A 27,737-nucleotide genomic window follows, 5' to 3' on the forward strand; every position below is an offset into this window, starting at 1 on the left:
TTGCAGTACCAGCTCTCAAACTATCACAGGGACTACTCTGTGGGGCAGCCAATAACTATTCAACAGAGCAGTCTGATACTGGCCAAAATAGAGTAGTGGATCAGTGGAATAGATTAGGTAAATGATGGTAGATCATTGGAATAAATTATATAAACACAAATGCTCAAACTTTGAGGGGCAAAAACTCAATATATGACAAAAATTACTTGGAAAACTGGAAAGCAGTTTGGTAGAAACTAGATGTAGCCCAGCATCTCACACCCTATACCAAGATAAGGTCAAAATGGGTACATGATTTAGACATTAGAGGAGATAGCATACAAATCCAGGGTACATGGAGTAGTTTCCCCGTCAGATCTATGAATAAGAAAGAATTTTTGGTTGCACAAGAGGGTATCAGAGCATTGTGAGATAAAAAAATGGATAATTTGATTGCATCAAATTTAAAAAGTTGCACAAGGGAAAACCAATGCAACCAGGATTAGAAGGAAAGTAGGAAACTGAGGGGAGATTATTTATCTGGAAGTTTCTCTGATAAATATGTCATTTTAAAAAAAAATAGGGAACCTATATCAAAGTTATAAAATTAAGAGTCATTCCCCAATTTATACATGATCAAAGGATATGAAGATTCAGTTTTCATAAGAAACCGAGTCTATCTAAAATCATGCAAAAAATCTAAATCAGTATTGTTTAGAGAAATGAAAATTAAATAACTCTGAGATACCACCTCACACCTGTCAAATTAGTTAATATGATAGAGGAGTATGACAGAAAATGCCCTGATGTGAACTGATCCAACTATTCTGGAGAGAAATTTGGAACTATACCCAAAGGAATATAAAACTGCATACCCTTGGACTCAACAGTATCAACTGCTAACTAGGTCTGTATCTCAAAGAGTTCAAAGAAAAAGGAAAAAATATCTATATGTAAAAAAATATTTAAAGCAATTCTTCTTGTGGTAGCCAAAACCTAGAAATTGAGGAGAATACCCATCAATTGGAGAATGATTGAACAAGTGTGGTATATGATTGTGATGTAATTAAAATTGTATTAGTTATAGAGGTATTCAGAGAAGACTAGTTTCTCTGGTGTGAAGGCTTTTGTTCCCTTTCCAGGACTGCTTCTTTCATTTTATGTCCACTTGATTCATTGTAGCTCCAAGAAATTAGCAGAATCTTTATCAATATAATATTGCATCTGTCTCTGAAAAGACAGGGTTTGTCTCTCTGTAAGTGAAGCTTAGAGATATGCAGGATTCATGGCTCAGTAATAATGCAGATAAAAATTGTTTTATGCTGGTAGTAACAAATCAAGTACACTTTTATGATGCCCTGAAAGCTATTTATGGAGCAGAGACCTATGGTCCATCTCAAGTATTCTGTACTGATGAAGCCACATTGATTAGTGATAAGGACATGATCCTGGAGAGATGGACCTTAACATTGCCATAGTATTCTCTGCTTTGGGGGGGGGGGGCTAAGGCAATGGGGTTAAGTGACTTGCCTAAGGTCACACAGCTAGGTAATTAAGTGTCTGAGGTCAGATTTGAACTCAGGTCTTCCTGACTCCAGGGCCGGTGTTCTGTCCACTACACCATCTAGCTGCCCCATAGTGTTCTCAACAGGCAGTCATCAATCAGTGACGAAGTCATTGACTATATCCTGACCAAAGTATAGGTCAGTTCTTCTCTAACTGAATTTTCAACTGAAAAAGACTTTTTGAATGTCATTAGGCTCCTTTCCTGTGATGAAGTGCCTGAAGCTGATTGCTTTACAGTTGAGATTTACAAGACAGGGATCCACTGCTCAAACAAAAGCTAACTGAAATTTTTTTGATGATATGGCCTGACGAGGCTATCCCCCCAGGAGTTTAATAGTCCTTCGTTGTTCATCTCTGTAAAGGAAAAGAAACTAGGTTATTGATTGTCAATCTTGTTGGCAAGATTTTAATGCTGAAAGTCATCTGTAATAGGCTTCACTTGGAATATAGTCCTCTGAAAGCCAGGGTGGCTTCACTAAGGGCCAAGTAACAATCCATATCTTGTTTGCTGTTCAACACCTCCAGGAGATATGCCAGGAGTAGAACAGGGGTCTATGTACAACTTCATCAACATGACCAGAACCTTTGATACTGTTATTAGTGAGAGCTTTTGGAAAATTACAGCAAAATTTGGTTGCTCAGTGAAGTTCATCTGTCTGTTAGTTTCTTCTTTTTTTTTTTTTTTTAGGTTTTTGCAAAGCAGTGGGGTTAAGTGGCTTGCCCAAGGCCACACAGCTAGGTAATTATTAAGTGTCTGAAACTGGATTTGAACCCAGGTACTCCTGACTCCAGGGCTGGTGCTTTATCCACTGTGCCACCTAGCTGTCCCTTGTCTGTTAGTTTCATGATGACATGCTTGTATGGATTTTGGATAATGAATAATGCTTTCATGCTTTCTTGTTCACTAGAGACATGAGCAGGACTGTGTACTTGCTTCCTTTTTTTTTTTGTGAAGCAGTGTATAGGTGATTGCGCATTCAGTGCAATCTCAGAGGCAGAGATAGAGCAAAGTATGGATGGATTCTTGCTGCTTGTGCTAATTTTGGCATAACAGTTAACACCAAAAAAACAGAGGTTCTCTATCTAGTACCACACTCTCCAGATGTGGAACCATTGGTTTTATATATATAACAAATGGAGAAATATTGAACATGGAAGATAAGTTCAGTGTCCTTGGCAGTTGACTGTCCAGGGATATACATAGATGGTGTGGTTTACACATACATTGCCAGAGCTTTTCCAGTATTAGACAACCTCCTAGACTGAAGGTTGACAGAGCTGTTATGCTAATCTCATTGTTGTATGCCTCTGAAACCATGACAGTCTACCAGTACCATGCTAGGAAACTTCCATTTGAATTGTCTTAGGAAGATTCTGAAGATTACCTGGCAGAATAAGGTATCAGACCCTGATTTCTTTTCTTCAACTGAACTGCCAAGCTTTCAAACTTTACTGCAGAGAGCACAACTCCAATGCGCTAATATATTATTTGAATGATTTTGCCTAAAAGACTATTTTATGGAGAGCTCACACAAGGCAAGTACTTACATGGAGATAAGAAGAAGCAATGCAAGGACAATCAATTGTGAGACATGGAAGACACAGGATCATCCACCATGCGTACTTTCATCAGAGGACTCTATTCTCTATGAGCAAAGTGGAATTGCAGTAGTTCAAAAGAAATGTAATATGCCCAAATTTGAGTCACCTCCATTCCAAATATCTTATGGTTTTTTTTATGTGACCTATAGAACCTCTTTTGCTTATTAGTCTGATCAGCAGCAAACACACTGTACTTTGGACCCAACATAGTGACATTTTTGTTTAGTTGGAAAACAAAGGACAACAGCCATCCAGACAACTATTATGCTGTAAGAAATGATGAGCAGGGGAATTTCAGAACAACCTAGGAAGACTTAAAAGAACTTATGCAAAGTGAGCAGAACCTGGAGAACAGTGTACACAGTATTAGCAATATTGTATGATGATCAGCTGTGAATGACTTACCTATTCTCAGCAAAATCTAAGATAGTTTGAAGGATAGTTTGAAAATGAAAAATACTATCCACCTCTAAAGATGGAAATGATGGAATATGAATGCAGATCAAAGCATTCTGTTCTTTTTGGTCTGTTTCTTTTGTAACAAGGCTAATAGGACAATGTATTTTCTATTACTGCACATATGTAATCAATATCAGTTTGGTTATCTTCTCATTGAGAGGGAAGGGAGGGAGAGAGAAAGAACTGGAAATCAAAATTATTTAAAATGAATGTTAAACATTATTTTTTACATGTAATTGAGAAAAAAGTAAAGATTTTTGATAAATCTTTTTTTACAAAAGATTAGTCATATGATTGAAGATTTTTATCATGACATGTTTAAATTAGCAAAGCCAAAAGCACTAGAGGCACCTAAATGTCTCAATATTGATGCAAAACAGTATAATGCTTTAAATATTGATAATCAGATCTTCATGAAATAAAGCAGAGTAAAAAAAAGCAGAAGCTGAGTAGAAGAAATCATGAATAAAATCTCTTAAGAAAAAGTCTCCCAAGTCCAAATGGATTTTCAAAGTGATTTCTTCCAAACATTTAAGGGGCAACTACTTCTAATTCTACATAAATTATTTTTAAATAATAGAGTTCTGCTAAATTCCTTTTATGATGCCAAATGGTGCTGATACCTAAACTAGGAAGAACTAAAACAAAGAAAATTGTAGATTAATCTCCCTAATGAACATTGACACAAAAATCTTAAATAAAATTTTGGCAAAGAGATTACAATGTTATTACTAGGATAATTCACTATGATTAGGTAGGATTTATACCAGGTAGGCAGGGATGGTTCAATATTAGGAAAACACTTAATATGATTGAACATATCAGTAACAAAACCAACAGAAATCATGATTACCTCAATAGATGCTGAAAAAGCCTTTACAAAATACAACATCCATTCCTATTAGAAACACTAGAGTATAGGACTAAATGGAGTTTTCTCAGTATCTATCTAAAATAATCAACAAATTTTTTTTTTGTAATGGGAATAAACTATAGGAGCATTTCCAGTAAGATCAGGGATGTAACTATATTGGATACTATTCCATATAGTATTAGAAATGATAGCTTTAGCAATCAGAGAAAAATCAGAAATTGAAATTGAATTGGCAATGAGGAAGCAAAGCTTTCACTCTTTGTAGATGGCATGATGGTATATACATAAAGAACCTGATAATATCATCTAAAAACTATCTGAAGCAATTAACAAATTCAGCCAAGTAGCAAGATATAAGATAAACTCAAATAAATCACCAGCATTTCTATAGATTAACAACAAAGCCCAAGAACAAGGGTTAGAAAGAGAAATTCCATTTAAACTCTACTAACAATATTAAATACTTGGGAATCTACCTCCCAAGACAGACCCAGAAACCATATGAACACAATTACAAAATACTTCTCATACAAATAAAATTAGATCTAAACGATTTAAAAAATGTCAATTGCTCATGGTTAATCTATAATAACATTAATCTATAATATTATATATTCTATAAACACATGTTATAATAATATTATACATAATATATAATAATGGCAATTCTACCCAAATTACATTACTTATTCAGTGCCATACAAATCAAACTACCATAAAATTCATATGGAGCAACAAAAGAGAACTTAGGAAAAAAATATTAAGGAAGGTAACCTAGCTCTACCAAATCTAAAACTATAAAGTGGCAGTCATCAAAGCTGCTTGGAGGAACAGCTAGGTAGCACAGTGAATAGAGTACCAGCCCTGGAGTCAGGAGGACCCAAGTTCAAATCTGGTCTCAGATACTTAATAATTAACTTAGCTATGTGACCTTGGGCAAGCCAGTTAACCCCACTGCCTTGTAAAAAATTTATAAAAACAGATCTGGTGCTGGTTAAGAAGTAGAGTAATGGATCAGTGGATCAGGATCGGTTCAAATGAAACAGTAGAAAATGACTACAGCAACCTACTGTTTGACAAATCCATAGATACTAGCTTCTGGGATAAGAACTCATTATTAGACAAAAATTGTTGGGAAAACTGACAAAAACTAGGCATAGATCCACATCTCACACCTTATATCAAAATAAGGTAAAAATGGGTACAGTATTTAGACATAAAGGGAGATACCATAGACTAATAAATCAAGAGATACTCTCTCAGATCTAGGGAAAGGGGAGAAATATATGACCAAGAAATAAGAGTACATTATAAAATGAAAAATGGATGATTTTGACTATATTAAATTAAAAAGTTTTTCACTAATAAAACCTATGCTGCCAGAATTAGAAGGAAAACAGAAAATTTTCACAGCTAGGAGTTCTGATAAGGTATCATTTCTAAAATATATAGAAAATTGTATCAGATTTATAAGGTTACAAGATATCCCCCAAATGATAAATGGTCCAAGGATATGAACAGACAATTTTCAAAAGAAGTTGTTAAAGGTATATTTTAACCATGAAAAAAATGTTCCAAGTCATTACTGATAATAATATAGAAATGCAGATTAAAACAACTATAAGATTCCACCTCATACCTATCATATTGGCTAAGATGATAAAAAGGGTTGGAGAGGTTGTGGGAGGATTGAAACATTAATGCATTGCTGGTGGAGTTGTGCACTGATCACCTTCTTAAATCTCTTTTCTCTTTAGATTTTCAGGATACCATTCTCTCACTGGTTTCTTCCTTCCTTTTAATAACTCCTCTTCAATCTCCTTTGCTGGATCTTCATCCAGATCACACCCTCTAAACTGTAGATATCCCACAGTATCTTTTTTTTCTCCCACAATACTACTTCTCTTGATTTCATCAGCTCCTCTGGATTTAATTACCATGTCTATGCTAACTCTTCTCAAATCTACCTCTCCTATCTTAACCTCTTTGCTGACCTTCAATTTTTTTATCTTCAACTACTCCTTAGGTATCTCATACTGAATGTCTGGTAAGATATCTTAAATTCAATGTGTCCAAATCTGAACTCATTATTTTTACAGTAAAAGACATCTTCCTCCCAGGTTCCCAAGTTCACAACCCTCTAATCCTCTCTATCTCTTATTCAGTTTACTAACCTGTTTCAGCATCCTCAGAGATACTCCCTTTTCTCCTCTAGTACTGCCACCACTCTAGTGCAGGCCCTCATCACTTCATGATCTCTAAACTGTTGCAAAATACTGTTGTGTAGGTTTTCTTGCCTCAGGTTTCTCCTTTCTCCAATCTATTCTCCATTGAATCATCAAGGTGATTTTTTTTTAAAGTGCAGATCTGACCATGTGTCTCCTTCCCCCTCCTTCTCCTCCATCAATTCTAGTGACTCCTTATAATCTTCAGGATCCAATACACAATTCTTCAAAGTCCTTCTTAACCTAGGCCCCTTCTGCCTTTCCAGTTTTCTTACTGATCACACAGGCCTCCTTACCATTACATAAACAGGACACTTAATTTCTTTGCCCTCTGCATTTTATCTGGAATGCTCTCTCCTCATTTCTAACTACTGGCTTCTGTAATTTCCTTTACTTCCCAACTAAAATCCCATCTTCTATAGGAAGCATTTCTCAACCTCTATTAATTCTAATGCCTTCCTGTTATAAATGGTTTGTGATTATAAATAATTAGTCCAGAGTGATTAAAGTAGCATTTATTAATAAACTCTGCAGAGACCATTTCTCCTTCGGAGAAAAGGCAGCAAATTACGATAATGTCCTGTTTTATTTGCAGTTTGCAAGGCTTGTTCCTCCCCTTTAAGCCAATCATTGGTCGGAGTTACATTCTAATCAATACATTCACCCCTATATGTTTTCCCAGTCTTTAACTAATAAGTAGGAGAATGAACAGTAATATACATGAGTGTCCTTGGGCAAGGGCACTTGTAAAAGACCAGGACCCTAGGTCACCCCCTGGAGATGGCCTGATCTAATCTCAGGTAGAAGTCAATTCTTTTGTCCTTAGACTCAAATGTCCAGAGACACAACCACAAAAGGTCACACAGGTTAGGTAATTATTAAATATCTGTGAAGAGCTGATTATTCCTTTCAGCCAAAAGTTCTTAATCTGGGGTCCTTGACCTTGTTTTGGTTTTTGATAATCTGATAACTAGATTTCAATAACTGGCTTCCTTGATAATTTATTAAGCATTATTATGTGAAGGGATCTCTATTGTCTTCACCAGACTGAAACTGCCAATCAATAATCTCCCCTCAGTTTCCTGTTTTCCTTCTAATCTTGGTTACATTACTTTTTCTTGTGCAAAAATTTTTTTATTTTGATAGAATCAAATTATTTATTTTATATCCCATAATGCTTTCATATCCTCTTGTGTGATTAAAACTGGCTTCTTAGATAATTTGGAGTATTTTATCTCATGCACTTACAAACATTATTGTGAAAAGACCATCTCCATTGGTTTCACAGAGAAGTTCCCAACAAAAAATTTGGAACCTCTGTTTTTTTTTTTTTTGTGGGTTTTTTTTGGGTTTTTTTGTTTGTTTGTTTTTAGTTTTTGCAAGGCAATGAGGTTAAGTGGCTTGCCCAAGGCCACACAGCTAGGTAATTATTAAGTGTCTGAGGCTGGATTTGAACTCAGGTACTCTTGACTTCAAGGCTGGTACTCTATCAACTGCTCCACCTAGCAACCCCACCAGTGGAACCTCTGGTTTTAAGCCAGTCAATAAAAGCATTTATTAAGCCCCTACTATTTGTCAGGTCTTGTGCTAAGTGTTGGGTATACAAAGAAAGCACCCATCATTCTTCCTGTTATCTCCCGCCCCTAACTCCTCAGCCCACTGGGAGCCTACTTTGCAAATGATTCCTAGATTTGTATGACTAATTCTGATCACTTCCTCAGTAGTGCTGTCTGAATTAGGCTTTATGTATGCAACATTCCCAGTTTTAATACAAACCAGATGAAAATGTAATTGGGAAATATTTAATAAAATAAATAAAAATACAAGAAAACATAAATAACATTTTAAATTATGTCAGTATGCAGCTTTAGGGATCTTTATTTAAGGATCAGTGGTTCTCCTTTCTATGAGTTTGACACAACCATCAATAGATTTTTTTTAGGGTTTTTTTTTTTTTTTTTGCATGGCAAATGGGGTTAAGTGGCTTGCCCAAGGCCACATAGCTAGGTAATTAATTATTAAGTGTCTGAGACCGGATTTGAACCCAGGTACTCCTGACCCCAGGGCTGGTGCTTTATCCACTGTGCCACTTAGCCACCCACATCAATAGATTTTTCAAACTGATAATCCAAAATAGTTACCTTTATCTATCCACTATTTGTAACTCAAACTTGACATTCTTTTTTTTCCCTCAGTTTTCTCCTTTTTACAAATATATTTTGTTTTTCCATCTACAGGCAATAATATTTTATTTGTTTTTCCAACTACATACAACAGTAGTTTTTACCAATCTTTTTTTTTTGCTAGGTTTGAATTTTACATTTTTCTCTCTTCCCTCCCTCCTTTCCTTCCTCCCTCCCCCTGACAGAAAACAATCTGATAAACACTCTCTATTTATAACCTGCTAAACAATAGATCCATATTGATCACGTTGTGAGAGAAAAATCAAATCCAAATGGAAGAAAACATTAGAAAAAAATGACAGGGCTGGCTAGGTGGCACAGTAGATAGAGCACTGGCCTTGGAGTCAGGAGTACCTGAGTTCAAATCCGGCCTCAGACACTTAATTACCCAGCTGTGTGACTTTGGACAAGCCACTTAACCCCATTGCCTTGAAAAATCAAAAAAAAAAAAAAAAAAGACAACACATAAGACAACTTTTAAAAATTGAAGATAACAAACTTTGGTCTTCATTTAAACTCCATAGTTTCTTCTCTGGATATGAATGGCATTTTCCATCACAAGTCTTTCAAAATTGTCTTTGATTATTGTACTGCCGAAATGAGCAAATCTATAGGTGATCATCACCCCATGTTGTTAGGGCATACAATAGTTGTTCTGGTTCTGCTTATTTCACTCAGCATCAATTCATGCAAGTCTTTCCAGGCTTTTCTGAAATCCTGTCCCTATCACATACATATACTACCATTTGTTCAGCTGTTTCTCATTTGATGGGTACCCCCTCAATTTCCAATTCTTTGCCACTACAAAAAAGAACTGCAATGAATATTTTTGTACATTTGGGATTTTTACCCTTTTTCATGATCTCTTCAAGGATACAGACCCAGGAGTAATGTTGCTGGATCAAAAGGTATACAGCTTTATTGCCCAGCTCCATCAGCAATGCATTAGTTTCCCAGTTTTCCCACATTCCCCTCCAACATTGATCATTTTCCTTTCTAGTCTTATTGACCAATCTGAGAGATGTGTGGTGGTACCTCAGAGATGTTTTGCTTTTCTCTAATAAACTTGAAAGACCTCTCATTTTCTCTTTCCCTCTCATATAGCTAATCAGTGATCAAATCTTAGTACTTCCATTTCATAGTAACACTCACATCTACCCTTTTCTGCCTACTTACCATGCCAGCATCCTAACTCAGGTACCCATTATCTTTTGCCTTGGCTATTTCAGTAGCCTACAAAATATTTCAGTTAACACAATTATTTGAATTTTGTTTTTCCTTTTTCCATATCTCCACATGTCCTTAAATCAGTTGATCAACCAACATTTAAAGATTGCCTATACTCTGCCAGGGACTGGGGCCGATTAGGTGATGGGAATAGAAATATAAAGGTAAAACTGAAGTTCAGGGACATCAAGGGATTTGCCCATGGCTAGGTATTTTTAACTTCAAATCCAAATTTTTTTCATTATACCTGGATTTCACCTATGCCTACTTATGGCCCTTAATCCTTAATCTCCAAATGTCACAATCTTACATTTCCCCAGAGCTCTTCCTGCTACAGCTCTTGAAAACCTTCTCTCTTCCTCTTCACCTGTTGGATTCCTGTTAAATTTTGTTTGAAGTAGAAAAATGTAGTGATCAGTCTTCTTTATCCTAACTTCATTTTTTCTTTTCAAATTCAGGATGTGATTTGAAAATTACTAGGGACTTAAGAGTTTTGGACTTTTATATATAGTGTTCATTCTTTTTTATTTTATTTTTTTCTTATTACATGTAAAGATGGTTTTCAACATTTGCTTTTTGTAAGATTTTGAGTTCCTCATCTTTCTCCCTTCCCTCCCTCCTCCCCTTGACAGCAAGCAATCTGATAGGGGTTATAAATGTAAAGAAGATTAAACATATTTCAGTATTGTGAAAGGAGAATCAGAACAAAAGGGTAAATAAACCATGAGAAGGAAAAAACATAAAATTAGTTAGTAAATGCTTTAGGCTATATTCAGATTCCATATTATTTCTCTGCATGTGAATGGTATTTTCCCATCATAAGTCTTTTAGAATTGTCTTTGATCATTGTACTACTGAGAAGAGCTAAGTCTATCAGTTCTGCTCATTTTGGTCAGTTTCAATATAAGACCATATTTTTCTGAAGTCTACCTGCTCTTGATTTCTTACAGGTGTTCATTCGTTAGTACTTTTGCACATTAAGTTTGTTTAAGGGTATGGGCTAGCGGTGAAGAATTTTATTTAAAAATCAGACCTGTGGATACCATGCATTTTCAGTATACATGTTTTGCATGAGTACATAATGAATGTTTATAGACATATTTGGAAACTGTATATCGTTTAGATTTTAAGCTAGAAGGGAACACAGGAATAAAGTATGATTTGTAGATGACTAAAGAAAGAGCATTAAATTAGGAAGAACAGTGTTCTTGAGCATTTCCCAAACTAGACAGTTTTATGTTGGTGGTATATCTTTTTTGGGACAAAAACAATTTTTGTTTAGATATTATTCTGGGCACAGTGTAATCTTGGACTTCTTTCTTTTTCCGATAATTTTTATGCAGGGTGTTGAAAGGAGACAGAGCAAGAAAATATATGAAGGTGCTGGGGTATGGAAGCACAAATGATTGTAGTTGGTAGACAACTGGGGAAAATGGGAAAGTGCCTCTCCTACAAAGTGTTCTTTAAGTCTTAGGTATAGGAGCCTCTGGTGTCTTCTAAGCTAAGTTATACTAGACTATTCCAACATTCCTGGGTTCTGTCATTTCTACATTTTAATTCCTCAGCTAGTTCACCAGTGGTGGTAGTTAGATTCCATCCTTTTTTGGAGAGCATTAATTAGTATTATACTTTTGAGTTACTACAGCACTTTTTATTATGAATAGGGCTTGTTCTCACTTAACAGGGGAGGTGGATTTATGTAAGTTACAAAAACTTATTATCATTAAAGAACAAGTCAAAAAACGCAAGGGAAGTCTATAAGCATTTCATCAGCAGATTTTAAATCTTAGAATTGATTGCCACGATTATTTTTCTTATTCTTACTATGTGTAGGTATAATAATACTTGAAGGTATTGTAGTTGTGCCCTGAATATAGACTTGATGAGTTCTCAAGACTCTTTGACTCCATGGTATGTGTGTCTCTTCTGAATTTCAAATGCTTTTGAGGAAAATGGTGCTCTTTGTATGATGGTATTTTGTTTTATGGGGTGGCGGTGGAGCATTGCTCTTAGAAAGAAATCAAATGAACAAAATTTTGTCAAAGTTAATTTATACATGAGTATTTGGGGGAAATTGCCATGACTATTTTGACTTAAGGTTTGCAAGGAAGTATGTTTGTCTTTTAACAAGGAGGGAAATGTTTGTAGGAACAAAAAATATCTGGTGTGTTTTTCAAAACAAAATATTATGCCTTCAACATTCTTCTTTATTGGTATATATTGAATGTCCTGGTTTTTGTTTTGTAGAATGGAGATGTGTGCATTTCTATTCTTCATCCTCCTGTAGATGACCCACAGAGTGGAGAACTGCCTTCTGAGAGGTGGAACCCTACTCAAAATGTCAGGTAATGGGCTATAAGAAACAGGATCATTTTTTTTTTCCCCCTCTGGGGAGGGGGAGGAAAACAAAGAAGAGATTCCTTTTGGTGGAAGTTTTTCGAGTTTCCTTTGCCCCTCTAAGGCATTTTGTAGGCTGTATGTGTGTTATTCTGAAATGTATAAATTGTTAGGTTCTCTTCTTGTGTTTGCTTTTTGTTCATAATCTTGGGGTCTTTTGTTTGTTTAGATTTTAAAATTTTTTATATTTTTAAGGCAATGGGGTTAAGTGACTTGTCCAATGTCACACTGCTAGGTAATTAAGTGTCTGAGGCCGCATTTGAACTGAGGTCCTCCTGACTCCAGGGCTGGTGCTCTATCCACTACACCACCTAGCCAACCTTTTGTTCATAATCTTGTAGAATTTGGTCACATTCTATAATATTTCTTCTGAAATGCTTTCAGGGAATTAAAATGTAAAAAAAAAAGTTCTATTTGGCTTTGTTTGCTCTATTTTATCCTGCCTTCATCCACAAATGTTAATGATATCACTTAAATGGGGGATATTTTATTGCAACAGTTTTTTAAATACATGATTTTATATATATATATATCATTAAACTTAGAAAGATATTTCTCCCCATTTGCAACTGTTTGTATATATATAGAGATGTACACACACACACACACACACACACACACACACACACACACACATCCATGCATGTATATGTGTGGCTGTATATTGTAATTACTTAAAATATAATTAGACCAAAGATGTTGATAAAACACCTGCTTTTATGAAGAGTCATGTGGGGATCTTTTTTGTTTGTAAGAAATTTAGGCCTAAGGGTAAGTGCTGCTCTGTAGTGGTAGCAGTAGAGTATCAAAACCTATGGAATTAAATATTGTAGTGCATTTGGTTTAATAGATGCTATATTATATGTTTATTTAGGTCAGGCATTCGTTTCACACTTCTTTAGGATCAAAAAATATATTGTATATTTTTTGGGTTACTAGTAGCTCCCATGTAACCATTTTGTTCATTTGATACTTCCTCTTAAAGACCTGTATTTCGCTTCTCTTTGCTTTTAATTATTTCATTTTTGGTTTTTGTTGAGCTCTGAATTAAGATGAATATACTTTTGTTCACTAAGATTTTACATTATAGGGATCCATAGTGATGTAGTTAGTCTCTAGGAATTAACACCAAATAAGTACCAAAAGTATGTATTTTCTGGAAGTATATCTAGTTAAAAGCCACAATATATAGTGAGCTCTTGATAATAGTGTTCAAGTAAAAGGAATTTGTTAGCAAGTTTGAAAGACTGTAATAATCTCAAATATTTTTGCTGTTTCTTTTAGTGTAATGAAATGTAAAATCAGGCCATAAAATGCAGAAATTGCTCAAGATAATACTGGAATTTTTTTTTCTTTCTGGCATGACAGCAATTTGAATGACCATGAATCAAGTACCTACCACTTGCAAGGCACTATATTAGTTGCTGAGAATTACAAAACAAAATGAAAATTAGTCACTTGAGTCCTAATTCAGCTTCTCAAACTTTTTGACCTCAGTTACCCCCAATTATATTCTTTTCATTGTAACATTTTTAAATTTGTTTTCCAATTATCTACATTAGTAATATGTACCCATCATTTTTTGCAAGGCTCTGAATTCTACAACTTCCCCCTTCCTCCCTTCCCTCACCCCCCCAGTCTGACAGTCTCTACATTGTTTCCATGCAATACATTGATGTAAATTGAATGTTATAAGAGTAAACATAAGAATAAACATAACACCCCCCCCAAGAAGATGGGAAACAGAGAGAGAGAGAGAGAGAGAGAGAGAGAGAGAGAGAGAGAGAGAGAGAGAAATGTACTTCAGCCTGTGTTCAGATTTCAATGGCTCTGTCTTTGGGGTGAGTTGCTTTCTTTATCATAAGTCTACCAGAGAAGTTGCTTCAATATTTTTCCCTCAGTTGCTATTACAAGCTGTACTTCCACTCTATTTCTCCCCAGTCTCATTTATTCTGTTCTCTCTCTCCTTTCATCCTGGCCCTGTACAAAAGTGTGTTGAATCTGAGTACCCTCTGTTCTATCACCTATATCACCTGTCCCCCCCCCTTCCCTCCCTCCATTCCCCCTCATCCCATCCCTTTCCTCCCATCCTTCTCCAGGGCAAGACAGATTTCCTCATCCTATTAAGTGTGTATGTCATTTCCTCCCTGAGCCATTTCCAATGAGAATGAAGGCTCACTCATTCACCCTCGCCTCCCCTCACCTCCACTCCATTGAAATAGCTTTTTCGTGACTGTTATGTGAAATCTCTCAGTTTCATCATCTCCTTTTCCTTCTTCCCAGTACTTTCCCCCATCGCCCACTGACTCTATTCCTTTAGCCCCCTCCCCATTGTATTCTTAAAAATTGTCAGGACTTTGCTTCTGTGTGTGTGTGTGTGTGTGTGTGTACCTGTAAAATACATACATATATCTATATATGTAATATTAGAAATTAATATATCTTAGTACTATTTTGAAAATTAGTTTTGGAATCTTGGACATCCTGAAACAATCTTGAGAGAGCCTGAGGATTCCCCAGACTGTATTTTTCAAACATTGTTTTAGGGGCAGCTAGGTGGCACAGTGAATAGATTACTGGCCCTGGAATCAGGAGGACTTGAATTCTGCCTCAGATACTTAATAATTACCTGGCTGTGTGACTTTGGCCAAGCCATTTAACCCCATTGCCTTGTTAAAAAAAATAAGTCTGTTCAAGAACTACCTTCTCTAAAATGTCTTTCCTGAATTGTTTCTTCATTAAAATACTGCTTTAGATTAATAACTTTGGAGAGTTCCTTTTTTATGATAGTTTTGGTACCTAGTCACTTGAAAATTTAAGCTTTATTTAACTATCTTTCTGGGTGTTATTTTAGACAAACTTTTTCTTTTGTTAAGTTAAATGTCATTCGAATTCCAATGCAAATAGCACCTCCTCTATTTTGGTTTTGTATGTATTCCTAGCACAGGGTCTTGTGTCTTATAGGTACATGATAAATTCATGTTGAAGTGAATTGCAACTATATATAAGTAAGATAAAATAGTAGAATGTCTTTTGGATTGGAAGAGGGAATAAAGGAAGTCAAGGAGACCTGTTAATTAGGAAACCTCAGCCTCAGGAGTGAGGATCTCAACAGTGGGCTTGCCACTCATCTCCTTATTTATCTGTAATTATATATTGAACGTCACATTAGGCAGTTTTTTTGTTTTGTTTTGTTTTTGTTTTTTGCAAGGCAAACAGGGTTAAGTGGCTTGCCCAAGGCTACACAGCTAGGTAATTATTAAGTGTCTGAGGTTGGATTTGAACCCAGGTACTCCTGACTCCAAGGCCGGTGCTTTATCCACTACGCCACCTAGCCGCCCCGTCACATTAGGCAGTTTTAAAAAATGATAGCTATTTTTAATCTCATCTTTTTTACTTGTACTTGTGTGCCTGGTTGCAAACAGAATGTTATTTTTTTGGATAGTGATAGAATTTTTTTTTCATTCTGTCCTCATTTGATATGATCAACTATAGCTTGAGGTGTGTGCGTGTGTGTGTGTGTGTGTGTGTGTGTGTGTGTGTGTTTACAAGGCAAATGAAGTTAAGTGACTTGCCCAAGGCCACACAGCTAGGTAATCATTAAGTGTCTGAGACCTGATTTGAACTCAGGTACTCCTGACTCCAGGGCCTGTGCTTTATCCACTGAGCCACCTAGCTGCCCCTACTTAACTTAGTTTCTTTCTTTCCTTCTTTCTTTCTTTCCTTCCTTCCTTCCTTCCTTCCTTCCTTCCTTCCTTCTTTCTTTCTTTCTTTCTTTCTTTCTTTCTCCTGTACAAATAATGTTTTTTATACATTACTAAAATATTCTTGTTTAAGAGTAAACATAATACCCACTCTCCCCAAGAAAATATAGACCCACATAAGCGATAAAGAGGAGAGAAAAAATTAAAATTAAAAATAATAATACTAATAACAATTGTAGATATGGCCAGGTGGCGCAGTGAACGGGGCACCAGCCCTGGAGCCAGGAGCACCTAAGCCCAAATATGGCCCCAGACACCCAACAATCACCCAGTCGTGTGACCCCATGCAAGCCACCCCAACCCCATTGCCCTACAAACCCCCCACCCCAAAAAGACCAAAAATAAAAGAAAATAGTAATAATAATAGTAGTAGGGATGACTGGGTGGCAGACAGATCACTGGTCCTTGGGTCAGTGGGCCCGGATCCAAATCCGGTACCAGACACACATTAATCACCCAGTGCAGCCCCAGACAGGCCACCCAGTTCCATTTGCTCTGCAGCACACCCCATAAAATAATAATAATAAAAAATGTGCTTCAGTCTGTGTTCCAACACCACCAGCTCTGTCGCCAGTGGATCACATTCTTTATAAGTCCATCACAAAAGTTACTTCCATATTTTTCCAATGTTGCCATTGCTGATCGCAACTCCCTCCATTCGTACTTCTCCACTACCATGTACTATGTTTGTTTTCTCTCTCCTTTCACTCTGACTCTGCTGTAGGGTCACTGAATGGCGCAGCAGATAGATCCCTGGTCCTGGGGCCAAGAAGCCCTGAGCCCCCATACCACCCCTTAGGCCCAGAATCCACCTGGCCCTATGGTCCTGGGCAGGCCATCCAATCCCAGCCCCTTGCAAGAATTAAAAAAGAAAATGTGTTATATCTGACCATTCTCCCCCCGTGGTCCATCCTCTCCTCCTTTATTCACATCCCCACCCTTCTCTCCTTTTTACTCTAGATGTCTATACCCCATTGAGTATATATGCTGTTTCCTCTCCTAGCCACCTGTGATGAGAGCAGAGTCCCCTCATTCCCCCTCGCCTTTCCCCTTTCCATATCATTGCAATAGCTCATTGTAATAAAGAAAAATCTTATATGAAATATCTTAGCCTATTCTTCCTCTCCTTTTTCTTTCTCCCATTACATTTCCCTTTTATCTATTTACTCCATTTTTATACCACAATATTTCTTCAAATTCAGTTTTCTCCTGTGCTTTATCTATAAAAGCTCCTTCTACTTGTTCTATTAAATGAGAAGTTCATATGAGTATTATCAGTGTCATTTTTATATACAGGAATACATACAGTTCATCCTCATTAAGTCCCTCATATTTTCATCTTCTCCAATCTCTATGCTTCACCTGAGTCCTGTATCTCAAGATCAAATCTTCTGTTCAGCTCTGGCCATTCCAACAGAAACATTTGAAATTCCCCTGGTTCATTGAAAGTCCATCTTTTTCCCTGGAAGAGGACATTCAGCCTTGCTGGGTAGTTCATTCTTGGCTGCATTCTAAGCTCTTTTGCCTTCCGGCATATTGTATTCCAAGCCCTATGAGCTTCCAATGTAGTTGCTGCTAAGTCCTGTGTGATCCTGACTGCAGCTCCATGATATTTGAACTGTGTCCTTCTGGCTGCTTGTAATATTTTCTCTTTGACTTGGGAGTTCTGGAACTTGGCTATAATATTCCTAGGGGTTGGTTTTTTGGGATCTCTTTCTCGGGGGGGAATCAGTGGAGTCTCTCCATTTCTATTTTGCCTTCTGCTTCTAGAATATCAGGGCAATTTTCCTGCAGTAATTCTTTGAAAATGATGTCAAGGCTCTTTTCCTGGTCATGACTTTCAGGTATTCTAATAATTTTTAAATTATCTTTCCTAAGTCTGTTTTCCATATCTGTTGTTTTTTTTCAAGGAGATGTTTTACTTTTTCTTCTAATTTTTCATTCTTTTGGTTTTGAAGTATTGAGTCCTGATTTTTCGTAAATTCATCAATCTCCCTGAGTTCTCTATTCTTTGTCTGAAGGATTTGTTTTCCTCAGAGAGCTTTCTTATCTCTTTTTCCATCTGACCAATTCTGCTTTTTAAAGCATTCTTCTCCTCAATAACTTTTTGAACTGTTTTATCCATTTGACCTAAAGTGGTTTTTAGCATGCTATTTTCTTCAGCATTTTTTTGGATTTCCTTGACGAGGCTGCTGACTTCATTTTCATGTTTTTCCTGCATCTCTCTCATTTCTTTTCCCAGTTTTTCTTGTAACTCCCCATTTGATTTTCAAAGTCTTTTTTGAACTCTGTCATAGCCTGAGCCCAATTTCTGTTTTTCTTGGAGTCTTTAGATGCAGGAGCTTGTGCTTCCTCATCTTCAGACTGAGTATTTTGATCTTTCTTGGGCTCATTTGCAAAATATTTCTCAATAGTCTTACTTTTATTTCTTTGCTTGCTCATTTTCCCAGCCTGGGCCTGTTTTGGGGGTGCTTCCTGAGCTTTTGGGACACTCCCACAAGGGTCTCAGTGTGTGAGGCTCTGTCCTCCCTCCTGGTCTGTGAATGACCATAAGTGCCCCCCTCTATCACGGGGCCGAGGTGGGGGGGCCCTGCTGTTCTGTGGGGGGGTCTAGTGTTCGATCAGGATCTGAATGTGGTCAGAGCCCCAGAGTCCTGTTCCAGGGGCAGAGGACAGAGCTCTGTAGTCTCTCTTCATTCCCTTCCCTCAGCTCAGTGGGCTCATGCCCTGGGGGCTCCTGCTTACCAGCTCCCCTGCCTCCGAGGCTGAAGTTCTTGCTCTGGCGGGCCGCCCCTCCAACCCCGGGGAGCAGAGCCTTTCTGCCCTTTTCCAGGTTACCTTGAGTAGGAGAACTGCCTCACTGGAACCCTCTGTGGGTTCTGTCTCTCGAAAATTTAGTTAAAGTCCTTAGCTTATAAGTTTTTCTCCAGAGCAACTGAGAGAAGGTCCTTTCCTGTTGCCATCTTGGCTCTACCCTCTGAGGTGTGTGTGTTTGTGTGTATTTAGATTTTTGTAAGGCAAATGGGGTTAAGTGGCTTGCCCAAGGCCACACGGCTAGGTAATTATTAAGTGTGTGACACCGGATTTGAACCCAGGTACTCCTGACTCCAGGGCCGGTGCTTTATCCACTATGCCACCTAGCCACCCCAGAGGTATACTTTAAATCAGGGCTTCCTAAAATTTTTTCCTATCTAATTGTGAATTTCTTAGTTTGCTATATTTTTATCTTTTTATACTCACTAATAGCATACCAATAAGTTGAGAATTGAGTTAGGGTGATACATGATAGTAATAAAGGGAATAAAGATTCTAAGATAGTAGATAAGAAAGTCCACTGGAAGGGATCTGAGAAGCTATTATAGACCTTTCCCATCCTCCCAATTTTGCATGGGAGGAAATTGAATTATAGAGAGGCTTAGTGATTTATACAGTGTCATAGAATTAGTAAAGATCTTAAGGGATACGTGGACCATCCAGGGATGAGCAATGCCAGTGTGTTCATGAAATACATGTAACAATCTGAGTTGCAATTTGCCCAGTTTGGTGCACACTGGTGTGAGGTCTTTCTATTTCATTGGAAAGTATTAGTCTAGATCACATCATTTAGTGAACATGCATTTAGCTCAAAAATCCTACCTAAAGGGGGCCCGTAGTAGATAGAGTACTGGCCCAGGAATCAGGAAGACTTGATTTCAAATTCAGTCTCAGACACTTTAATAATTGCCTAGTTGTGTGACTTTGGACAAGTCACTGAATCCCATTGCCTTAAATAAATTTTTTAAAAATCCTACTTAAAATATTGGTTAATTTATTATTGTCAACATGATGTGGAATATATTCATATAATTTCAAAATTGGTAAAGTAATACTGTTCAGAATTACTTTGAAATGATAGTGTCAGGTAATTAATGAATATAATGTGGTACAGTGAAAAGTAATAAAAGGTACTTTCTTCCCTTTGGATCTGATTCTTCTCTCACAACACTATCAGTATTGATCTGTGCTTAACATGGAAGGGGAAAGAAGAGAGGGAGAAAATTGTAAAACTCAAAACCTTAACAAAAAAATATTGGTGAAAACTACCGATGCATCTAGTTGGAAAACAAATAAAATATTTTTAAAAAAATAATTCTCATCTATGTTAAAAAAAAGAATAAGGCTGACTTTAGAGTTGAAGGATCTCAGTTTTACCATTTGGTACCCATATAATTTTGCAAAAGACTTGTCTTTTAATACTGCTACTATCTATTTCAGTAGCCATTAATTAATCTTTGATGAGATATATAGAAAAGGAGTTGATCAGAGAATTTTAACTGAGTTTTATTCCTTCAGTAATCTGTGAAGCACCTTAGGGGCACAGAATACTGTATTATAGGCACCTTATAAATATCCTATGAGTGCCTTTGCTGGAATCCCCTCTTCTCTTTCTTTATTAATTTTTTTTTTTTTTGCTAGGCAATGGGGTTAAGTGGCTTGCCCAAGGCCACACAGCTAGGGAATTATTAAGTTTCTCAGACTGGATTTGAACCCAGGTACTCCTGACTCCAGGGCCGGTGCTTTATCCACTGCACCACCTAACCTCCCCTTCCTTTATTAATTTTAAGACTTAGTTCAGTGTTCATCCTTTGAAGTCATTATACCTCCATTTCACAAACCAAAAGTCTGTACAGTATTGTTATATTTTTCGAGGGTCATTTTACTACTGTTCTGAAATTGTACATCTGTATGGAGTCATGTTTTCTTTTTTTTTGTTTGTTTATTCATTTCAGTTATGTCTCATTCTTCATGACCCCATTTGGAACTTAGTGGAGATACTGGAGTGGTTTGCCATTTCCTTTTCTAGCTCGATTTATAGATGAGGAAACTGGCAAACAGGCACAAGTGATTTGTCCAGTGTCACACAGCTGGGAAGTGTCTCAGGTCAAATTTGAACTCATGAAAGTGAGTCTTCCTGATTCCAGGCCTAGTGCTCTATCTACTGCACCAGCACTAGCTCCCCTTTTTATTTTCTTATTCATTAGTTTCCTGGTAAGGTACAGAATAATGTATTGGACATCAGATTAAATTTTTATTGAGTGTTTGAATTGAGAGAAATGACCTAAGTCACCAAGGTTGGTAAATTTAAATTAAACCATTTATTTGATTTTTAACTATTTTGCTACCTTTTTACCTACATATGTACATTCTTTATTTTTTTTTAGGTTTTTTTGTTTTTGTTTTTGTTTTTGCAAGGCAATGGGGTTAAGTGGCTTGCCCAAGGCCACACAGCTAGGTAATTATTAAGTGTCTGACACTGGATTTGAACCTAGGTACTCCTGACTCCAAGGCTGGTGCTTTATCCACTACGCCACCTAGCTGCCCCCATTCTTTATTTTTAAGTAAAAAATAAAAGACGATAAATATTATGACTTAATATGTGATTTTTTTTCTTTAAAATTTCATCCATTAGCAAAGAAATCTGTTTTTGTTACTATGGTAAAGAAATAGTGTTAGTTGACAACATCACAGTTCACTAATTTTCTGCAATTTAGAACTAATCTTGGTACTAAGAAATGAGAATGATCAGAAAGAAGAATCACCTGGACGTGTAGTGAATGACCTGCCACACACACACAAAAAAAACAAAACACAATGTGATTAATTTTAGGGAAGATGGAAGGGAGTTGCAAGGCAATGGAATTAAATGACTTGCCCGGGGTCACAGAGCTAGTCATTAAGTGGATTTGAACTTAGATCCTCCTGAATCCAGGGCACCCAGCTGCCCTGTGATTAACTTTTTTTTTTAAGGTTTTTGCTAGGCACACAGGCTCAAGTGGCTTGCCCAAGGCCACACAGTTTGCTAATTATTAACTGTCTGAGACCAGATTTGAACCCAGGTACTCCTGACTCCAGGGCCGGTGCTTTATCCACTACCCCACCTAGCCACCCTTGGTGATTAACTTTTAAGAGTTTTGTAAAACACATCTAACAAATACGCATTATTTGGTGAATGTCATTTAAATTGATTTTTATTTATTCAAATTTTTTGCATTCTTTGTTGGACTGTTTCAAAAGTTTATGTATGCAATTTAACTTGTATATTAATGTTAAAAAATCATTAGTGAATCATGGTGTGGTATATACCTGTAATGTCTGCTACTAGAGGAGACAGAGAGACTGGGAGTTTAATTAAATTAGGGGAATCTGAATTACAATAGGGTTAAAGCTAATTAGGTTTTCAAATGAAGTCTATCACTGATTTAGTGATTCCCCAGTATTGGAGGACTGCCAGACTATCTGGTTGCTAAGGAAGTATGAACCTGCCTAGTCAGAAAAAGAGCAGATGAAAGCTTTTTGCTTGTTCAGAATTGAGGAAGATGGGTTTGTAAGTGGTCCTCATGGACTGTTTGCACCCAACTTGTGGTAGAGTCTGATGAACCATAGTCAGGTGGTTTGTCCTAGTGTGCCTTGACACTAACACAGTGGTGTCATTCTGATCTTCTTTAAACATGAAGGACACCAACCACTTGCATTGTATTTGTTTGCATGTTACCTTTCTTATTAAATTGTAAGCTCCTTGAGGGCAGGGATTGTCTTTTTAATTCTCCCCTGCTTAGCATTGCCTGGCACATAGTAGGCATTTAATAAATATTTATTGAGTTGAAATGATCTAGATGGTTCTCTGACTAATTGGAAGACAGGAAACTTTATCTCAAGCAGCTGTAGCATTACAAGCTAAAGATAATTTTAGTGGAGGGAATTGCTAATGAAGAATTTCCTACATTAATGAAATTATGAGACCCCTGTCTCTGACCCCCTTTTGTGTTAAGGCATTGCTCTTATCTTGAAACATTATTCAGCAACTTAGAAACATTTCCCATTTTACTCCCCCAGCCAACCTTGTTTTTCCTTAAAGCATAATTCTTTAGATGACTATAGTGCTATCTAGTCTCTAGATCCTTATCCCTCAGCTTCAGGTTGAAACTATCTCTAACTTGTAGTAGACAGATTTGATATAGCCAGGATTCTGCCAGAGAATCCCTCACCTTAAATTTCTTCTTTCCTGGTTCTCTGGTCATAGGTATTAGTCATACAAAGTCAAAAGTGAAGGGCTTTAAGGAGCTTTTGTTATAGAAAGCAACAGATACTTAATTATATAGAAAGTAAATAGTGTTTGGGAGTTAGGTACTGGTAGGTGGGAGAATCTGGATAAGCTTCATGTGCAAAGTGGTGTTTAAGTTGAGCTTTGAAAGAAACTGGGAATTCTAAGAAGTGTGAAGGTGAGGAAGATGTACATTCCAGAGACAAGGGGACAATCTGTACAAAAAGAAGACAACAAGGCAATTGAATCAAATGCTGTTTTTTGCAGAATTATAGAGTTCATGAAGGGGAAATAGTGTATTTTAAATCTAAAGAGATTGGTTAGATTCATGATGTCTTAGGCTTTAAATGTCAGGGGATTGTATTTTTAATCTGAAGAGATAGTAATGTGGGCAGCTAGGTGGCATAGTGGATAACAAGACCAGAGTTCAGATTCAACCTCAGACTTTTTTTTTTCACTCTGGTCAAGTTACTTAACTTCCATTTCCTCATATGTAATTTGAATTGGAGAAGGAAATGCCAAAATCTTTGCCAAGAAAACCCCAAATGGGGTCATGAGGAACTGGACATGTCTTAAATGACTAAACAACAAAAAATAAGAGATAATGGGCAATCTTAGGAGTTTCTTGTGCAGGTGCAAGGAATGACTTGTGTGTAGGATGGATTGGAAAGGGGGAAACCTGAGGTAGGAAAACCAGTTAAGGAAATTGTTGCAGTAGTCTTAGGGAAGAGTTGGTGAAGATCTGAATTAGAGTTGTGACTTAAGTGAGGGGAAAAAAATATGAGGTGGAGGTAGGATTAACTCTGTTAAACCTCTGTGAGCTTTTTTCCCCTTCTCTGGATGAGAATCTGTATAGAATAGTATATAAAGCTGGTCCTGGGTTGAAGACTTAACTCTTGCACATTTTGACTCTATCCTCCTGGGCAGTCATTCAGTAAGTTGCAGAAAAGGCATACCTACTAAGGAGTTTCCTCCTTAGGATTGAGGGCATTAAATCAAATCAATTAAATCCCAAATAAATCACAAGTCTGACTCCTATTTCCGTCATCTTTTTTCCAGAAACCCTCTATCTTCCCAAAGATTCAAGTCTTTCTTATTTTAAGTTGTAGTTGCAACAGTACAATCCTGGTATTTGCCATTTAGAGACCATAGTCATCCCTGGAAAGTTTCCAGACACTAATCTTCTGTTGGATATGCAGGTTCTCAGTCCATTATGATTTTTCTGATGGGGTTTCTTTTTCTCTTATCCAACACCTCAGACCCCTTTCATCTGACTATATTTGAAGTACCTGGAGCAGTCCTCAATTCCCTTATGCTAAAGAGTAAGGCAAAGCCAATGAAAGTGACCAGTGAATCTGAACTCCCCAGGTATCTGGAAGGTGCTTCCTGTTTGCTACTTTCATTTAGTTAATTTCTCTTTTTTTTAGGTTTTTGCAAGGCAATGGGGTTAAGTGGCTTGCCCAGGGCCACACAGCTAGGTCATTAAGTGTCTGAGACTGAATTTAAACCCAGGTATTCCTGACTCCAGGGTGGATACTTTATCCACTATGCCACCTAGCCGCCCCATTTAGTTTATTTCAACAAATATTTATGGAACAGTTTCATCATGTAACATTCTGCACAGAAGTCATAATAGAGACTAAGCGTCTTTGCCTTCATTGATCTTCATTAATCTAGTATATATCTGGTTTATTAGCTGTCAGGTAGTCACAAATTGACACAAAGTAGCTAAATATTATGGTAATTTGTTGTGATATTGTTAGTAAGATAAATATAATTTTATTGTGTTTTCTTGTTGACCATTGAATGAAAATTTTCTCCCTTCAATGGCTGAGAATAAGCTTCCTCATGCTTAGGAATAGCTCAGTATTGAAGGGGATTTATTAGATGACCATTCATTTATCATATATCATCATAATTCACTTTTTTATTTTTATTTTTGTACAAATGTTTTTTATACATTACTAAAATATTCTTGTTTAAGAGTAAATATAATTCCCCCCAAATATAGGCCCACATGAGCAATAAAGGAAAGAGGAAAATAATAATAACATGTGCTTCAGCCTGTGTTCCAACACCTCCAGCTAGCTCTGTTACGGTGGATCACATTCTTTATGCTAAGTCCATCACAAAAGCTACTTCCATATTTTTCCACCATTGCCATTGCTGATCACAACTCCCTCCATTCATGCTTCCCCACTACCATATACTATATTTTCTCTCTCCTCCACTCAGTCCCTCTTCTTAAATGTGCTGTAGGGTAGCTGAGTAGCGCAGCAGACAGATCCCCGGCCCTATGGTCCCAGACAGGCCATCCAACCCCAGCCCCTTGGAAGAAGTGAAAAAGAAAATGTGTTATATCTGACCACTCTCCCCCCGTGGTCCATCCTCTCCTCCTTTATTCACACACACACACACACACACACACACACACACACACACACACACACACACCCATCCCCACCTTCTTACTCCAGATGTCTATGCCCCATTGAGTATATATGCTGTTTCCTCTCCTAGCCACCTCTGATGAGAGCGAAGTTTCCCTCGTTCCCCCTTGCCTTCCCCACTTCCATATCATTTTAATAAAGAAAAAATTTATTATATGAAATATCCTATTCCTCCTCTTCTTTTTCTTTCTCCCATTACATTTCCCTTTTAGCCATTAACTCCATTTTTACACTATATTACATCTTCAAATTCAGCTTTCCAGTTTACATCTATGAAAGCCCCTTCTACCTGCTCTATTAAGTTAGAATAATTCACTTTTATAACAACCCTCTAAGATATGTGGTAGGAATATTTTCATCCTCTATTGAATGAGGAGAAAGAAGCTCAAAGAATTTGAACTTGTCAGGGGTCACATCAGCTGATGTATAGGAGAACAGATAAAAACCCAACTCTCTTTAGTTCAAGTCCATCATAACCTTTCTTATTCCAGAACATATATCGTCCTCAATCAGGTAGTAGAAGTAATAGTAGCAGCCAATCTCAATTAATAAGGACTGTGTTCTGATTCCTCTAGATCTTTCTTCTCAACCTACTCATTGTTTGGCATGCCTTTCTTCTTTAATTCTTCACCTTTTAGAATTTCAGTCATTTTACCCAATGAAACAGAAGTTCTGCATTTTCTTATACAAAGAGTGTGATTCTTTTCTTCTTTTTCAAACCCATTGTTTAATTTGAAATTTAATGGATTTTTTTTCTGAGTTTTGCAAAATTTCTTGACTTACTGATTCTTCAGGACTGAGCCAGATTGTATAAATATTAATAACACTCTAGCTAGAACCCTAATCTCGACTTCCATCTTGAAACTAGATTCATTGTCATTTTCTGTTTGTCAAGTGGTAAAGGAATCTGTTCCTATGGGTTAATTTATTTTTGGCAAGTTAATTTTTATGTTGGATGTGAAGTATTTAACTCTGAATTTCTAAGGTCTGAAATTCTTCATGATATTTTAATCAGAGCCCCAAATCAAATTATGTTAGCTCATACTTTGCAGGGAAAAAAAGATTTAATCATCTTCCCTGGATTTTGACTCTTGTTAAATATAAACATTAATTTTATGAATAATTACAATTGATCATTCTTTCATATTTCTAGGACTATCTTGTTGAGTGTAATCTCACTGCTTAATGAGCCCAACACTTTCTCTCCAGCCAATGTGGATGCTTCAGTTATGTTCAGGAAATGGAGGGACAGTAAAGGAAAAGATAAAGAATATGCTGAAATCATTAGGTAAGAACATTATGTACTCATTCATTCAAGGCTAAAATTAGTCAGGGGCCTGGATACTTAACAATGATTTACTTTTGCATTTTATGTACTTGGGGATTTAGACGATATACATTAGACTGGGCTGTCATTTATATAGTGTCATCTTTCGGTTAAAAACTGTGATAAAAACTATTCATAATCATTATCTCCTTTGATCTTCACAGTAACACCAGGATGAAGGTGCTATGGTAATTCCCATGGTATGGATGAGGAAAACCACAGGTTGTGATTTTTCTCAGGGTCATATAAATGTCTGAGGTTGGATTTGAACTCCTGACTTCCAGGACTCTGGTGCTCATTCCATTATGCCTCCTTGATGCTACCACAGAATTAAATGGATTCCATTTTAACTCTTACTCCAGAGATCTTAAATTCACAGTCTGAGATATTCATTACAGAACTCTTGAAAATTTTATTTTTTTCATTGTTTCCCCTACTGCTAAGTAACTGACTTTATTTTTCACCTCTTTTAGCAATTGCTAAATTATGTTGAATCACTTTAGCAGATTTTCAGCATCTAAATTCCATTATTTATTTAAAAAAAAAAGATACTATCCAAGATTGGCAATTCAGGGTTCATTCCTTAATGTGCTCATGTCTGTT

The 27,737-nt window shown here is 36.8% G+C and overlaps 1 protein-coding gene across 3 annotated transcripts in view; it reads left to right on the plus strand.

Moving 5' to 3' along the window:
* UBE2R2 (ubiquitin conjugating enzyme E2 R2) overlaps positions 1-27,737 on the plus strand; it is a 139,091-nt gene that overhangs the window by 105,645 nt on the left and 5,709 nt on the right. For all 3 annotated transcript variants that reach the window (XM_074205968.1, XM_074205967.1, XM_074205969.1), the window contains 2 exons: positions 12,363-12,460; positions 26,961-27,095. In XM_074205968.1, coding sequence (XP_074062069.1) covers positions 12,363-12,460; positions 26,961-27,095 — 233 coding nt within the window. The remainder of the gene's footprint in view (positions 1-12,362; positions 12,461-26,960; positions 27,096-27,737) is intronic.

This window comes from Macrotis lagotis, chromosome X (assembly GCF_037893015.1).
Source record: "Macrotis lagotis isolate mMagLag1 chromosome X, bilby.v1.9.chrom.fasta, whole genome shotgun sequence".
Taxonomy (NCBI): Eukaryota; Metazoa; Chordata; class Mammalia; order Peramelemorphia; family Peramelidae; genus Macrotis; species Macrotis lagotis.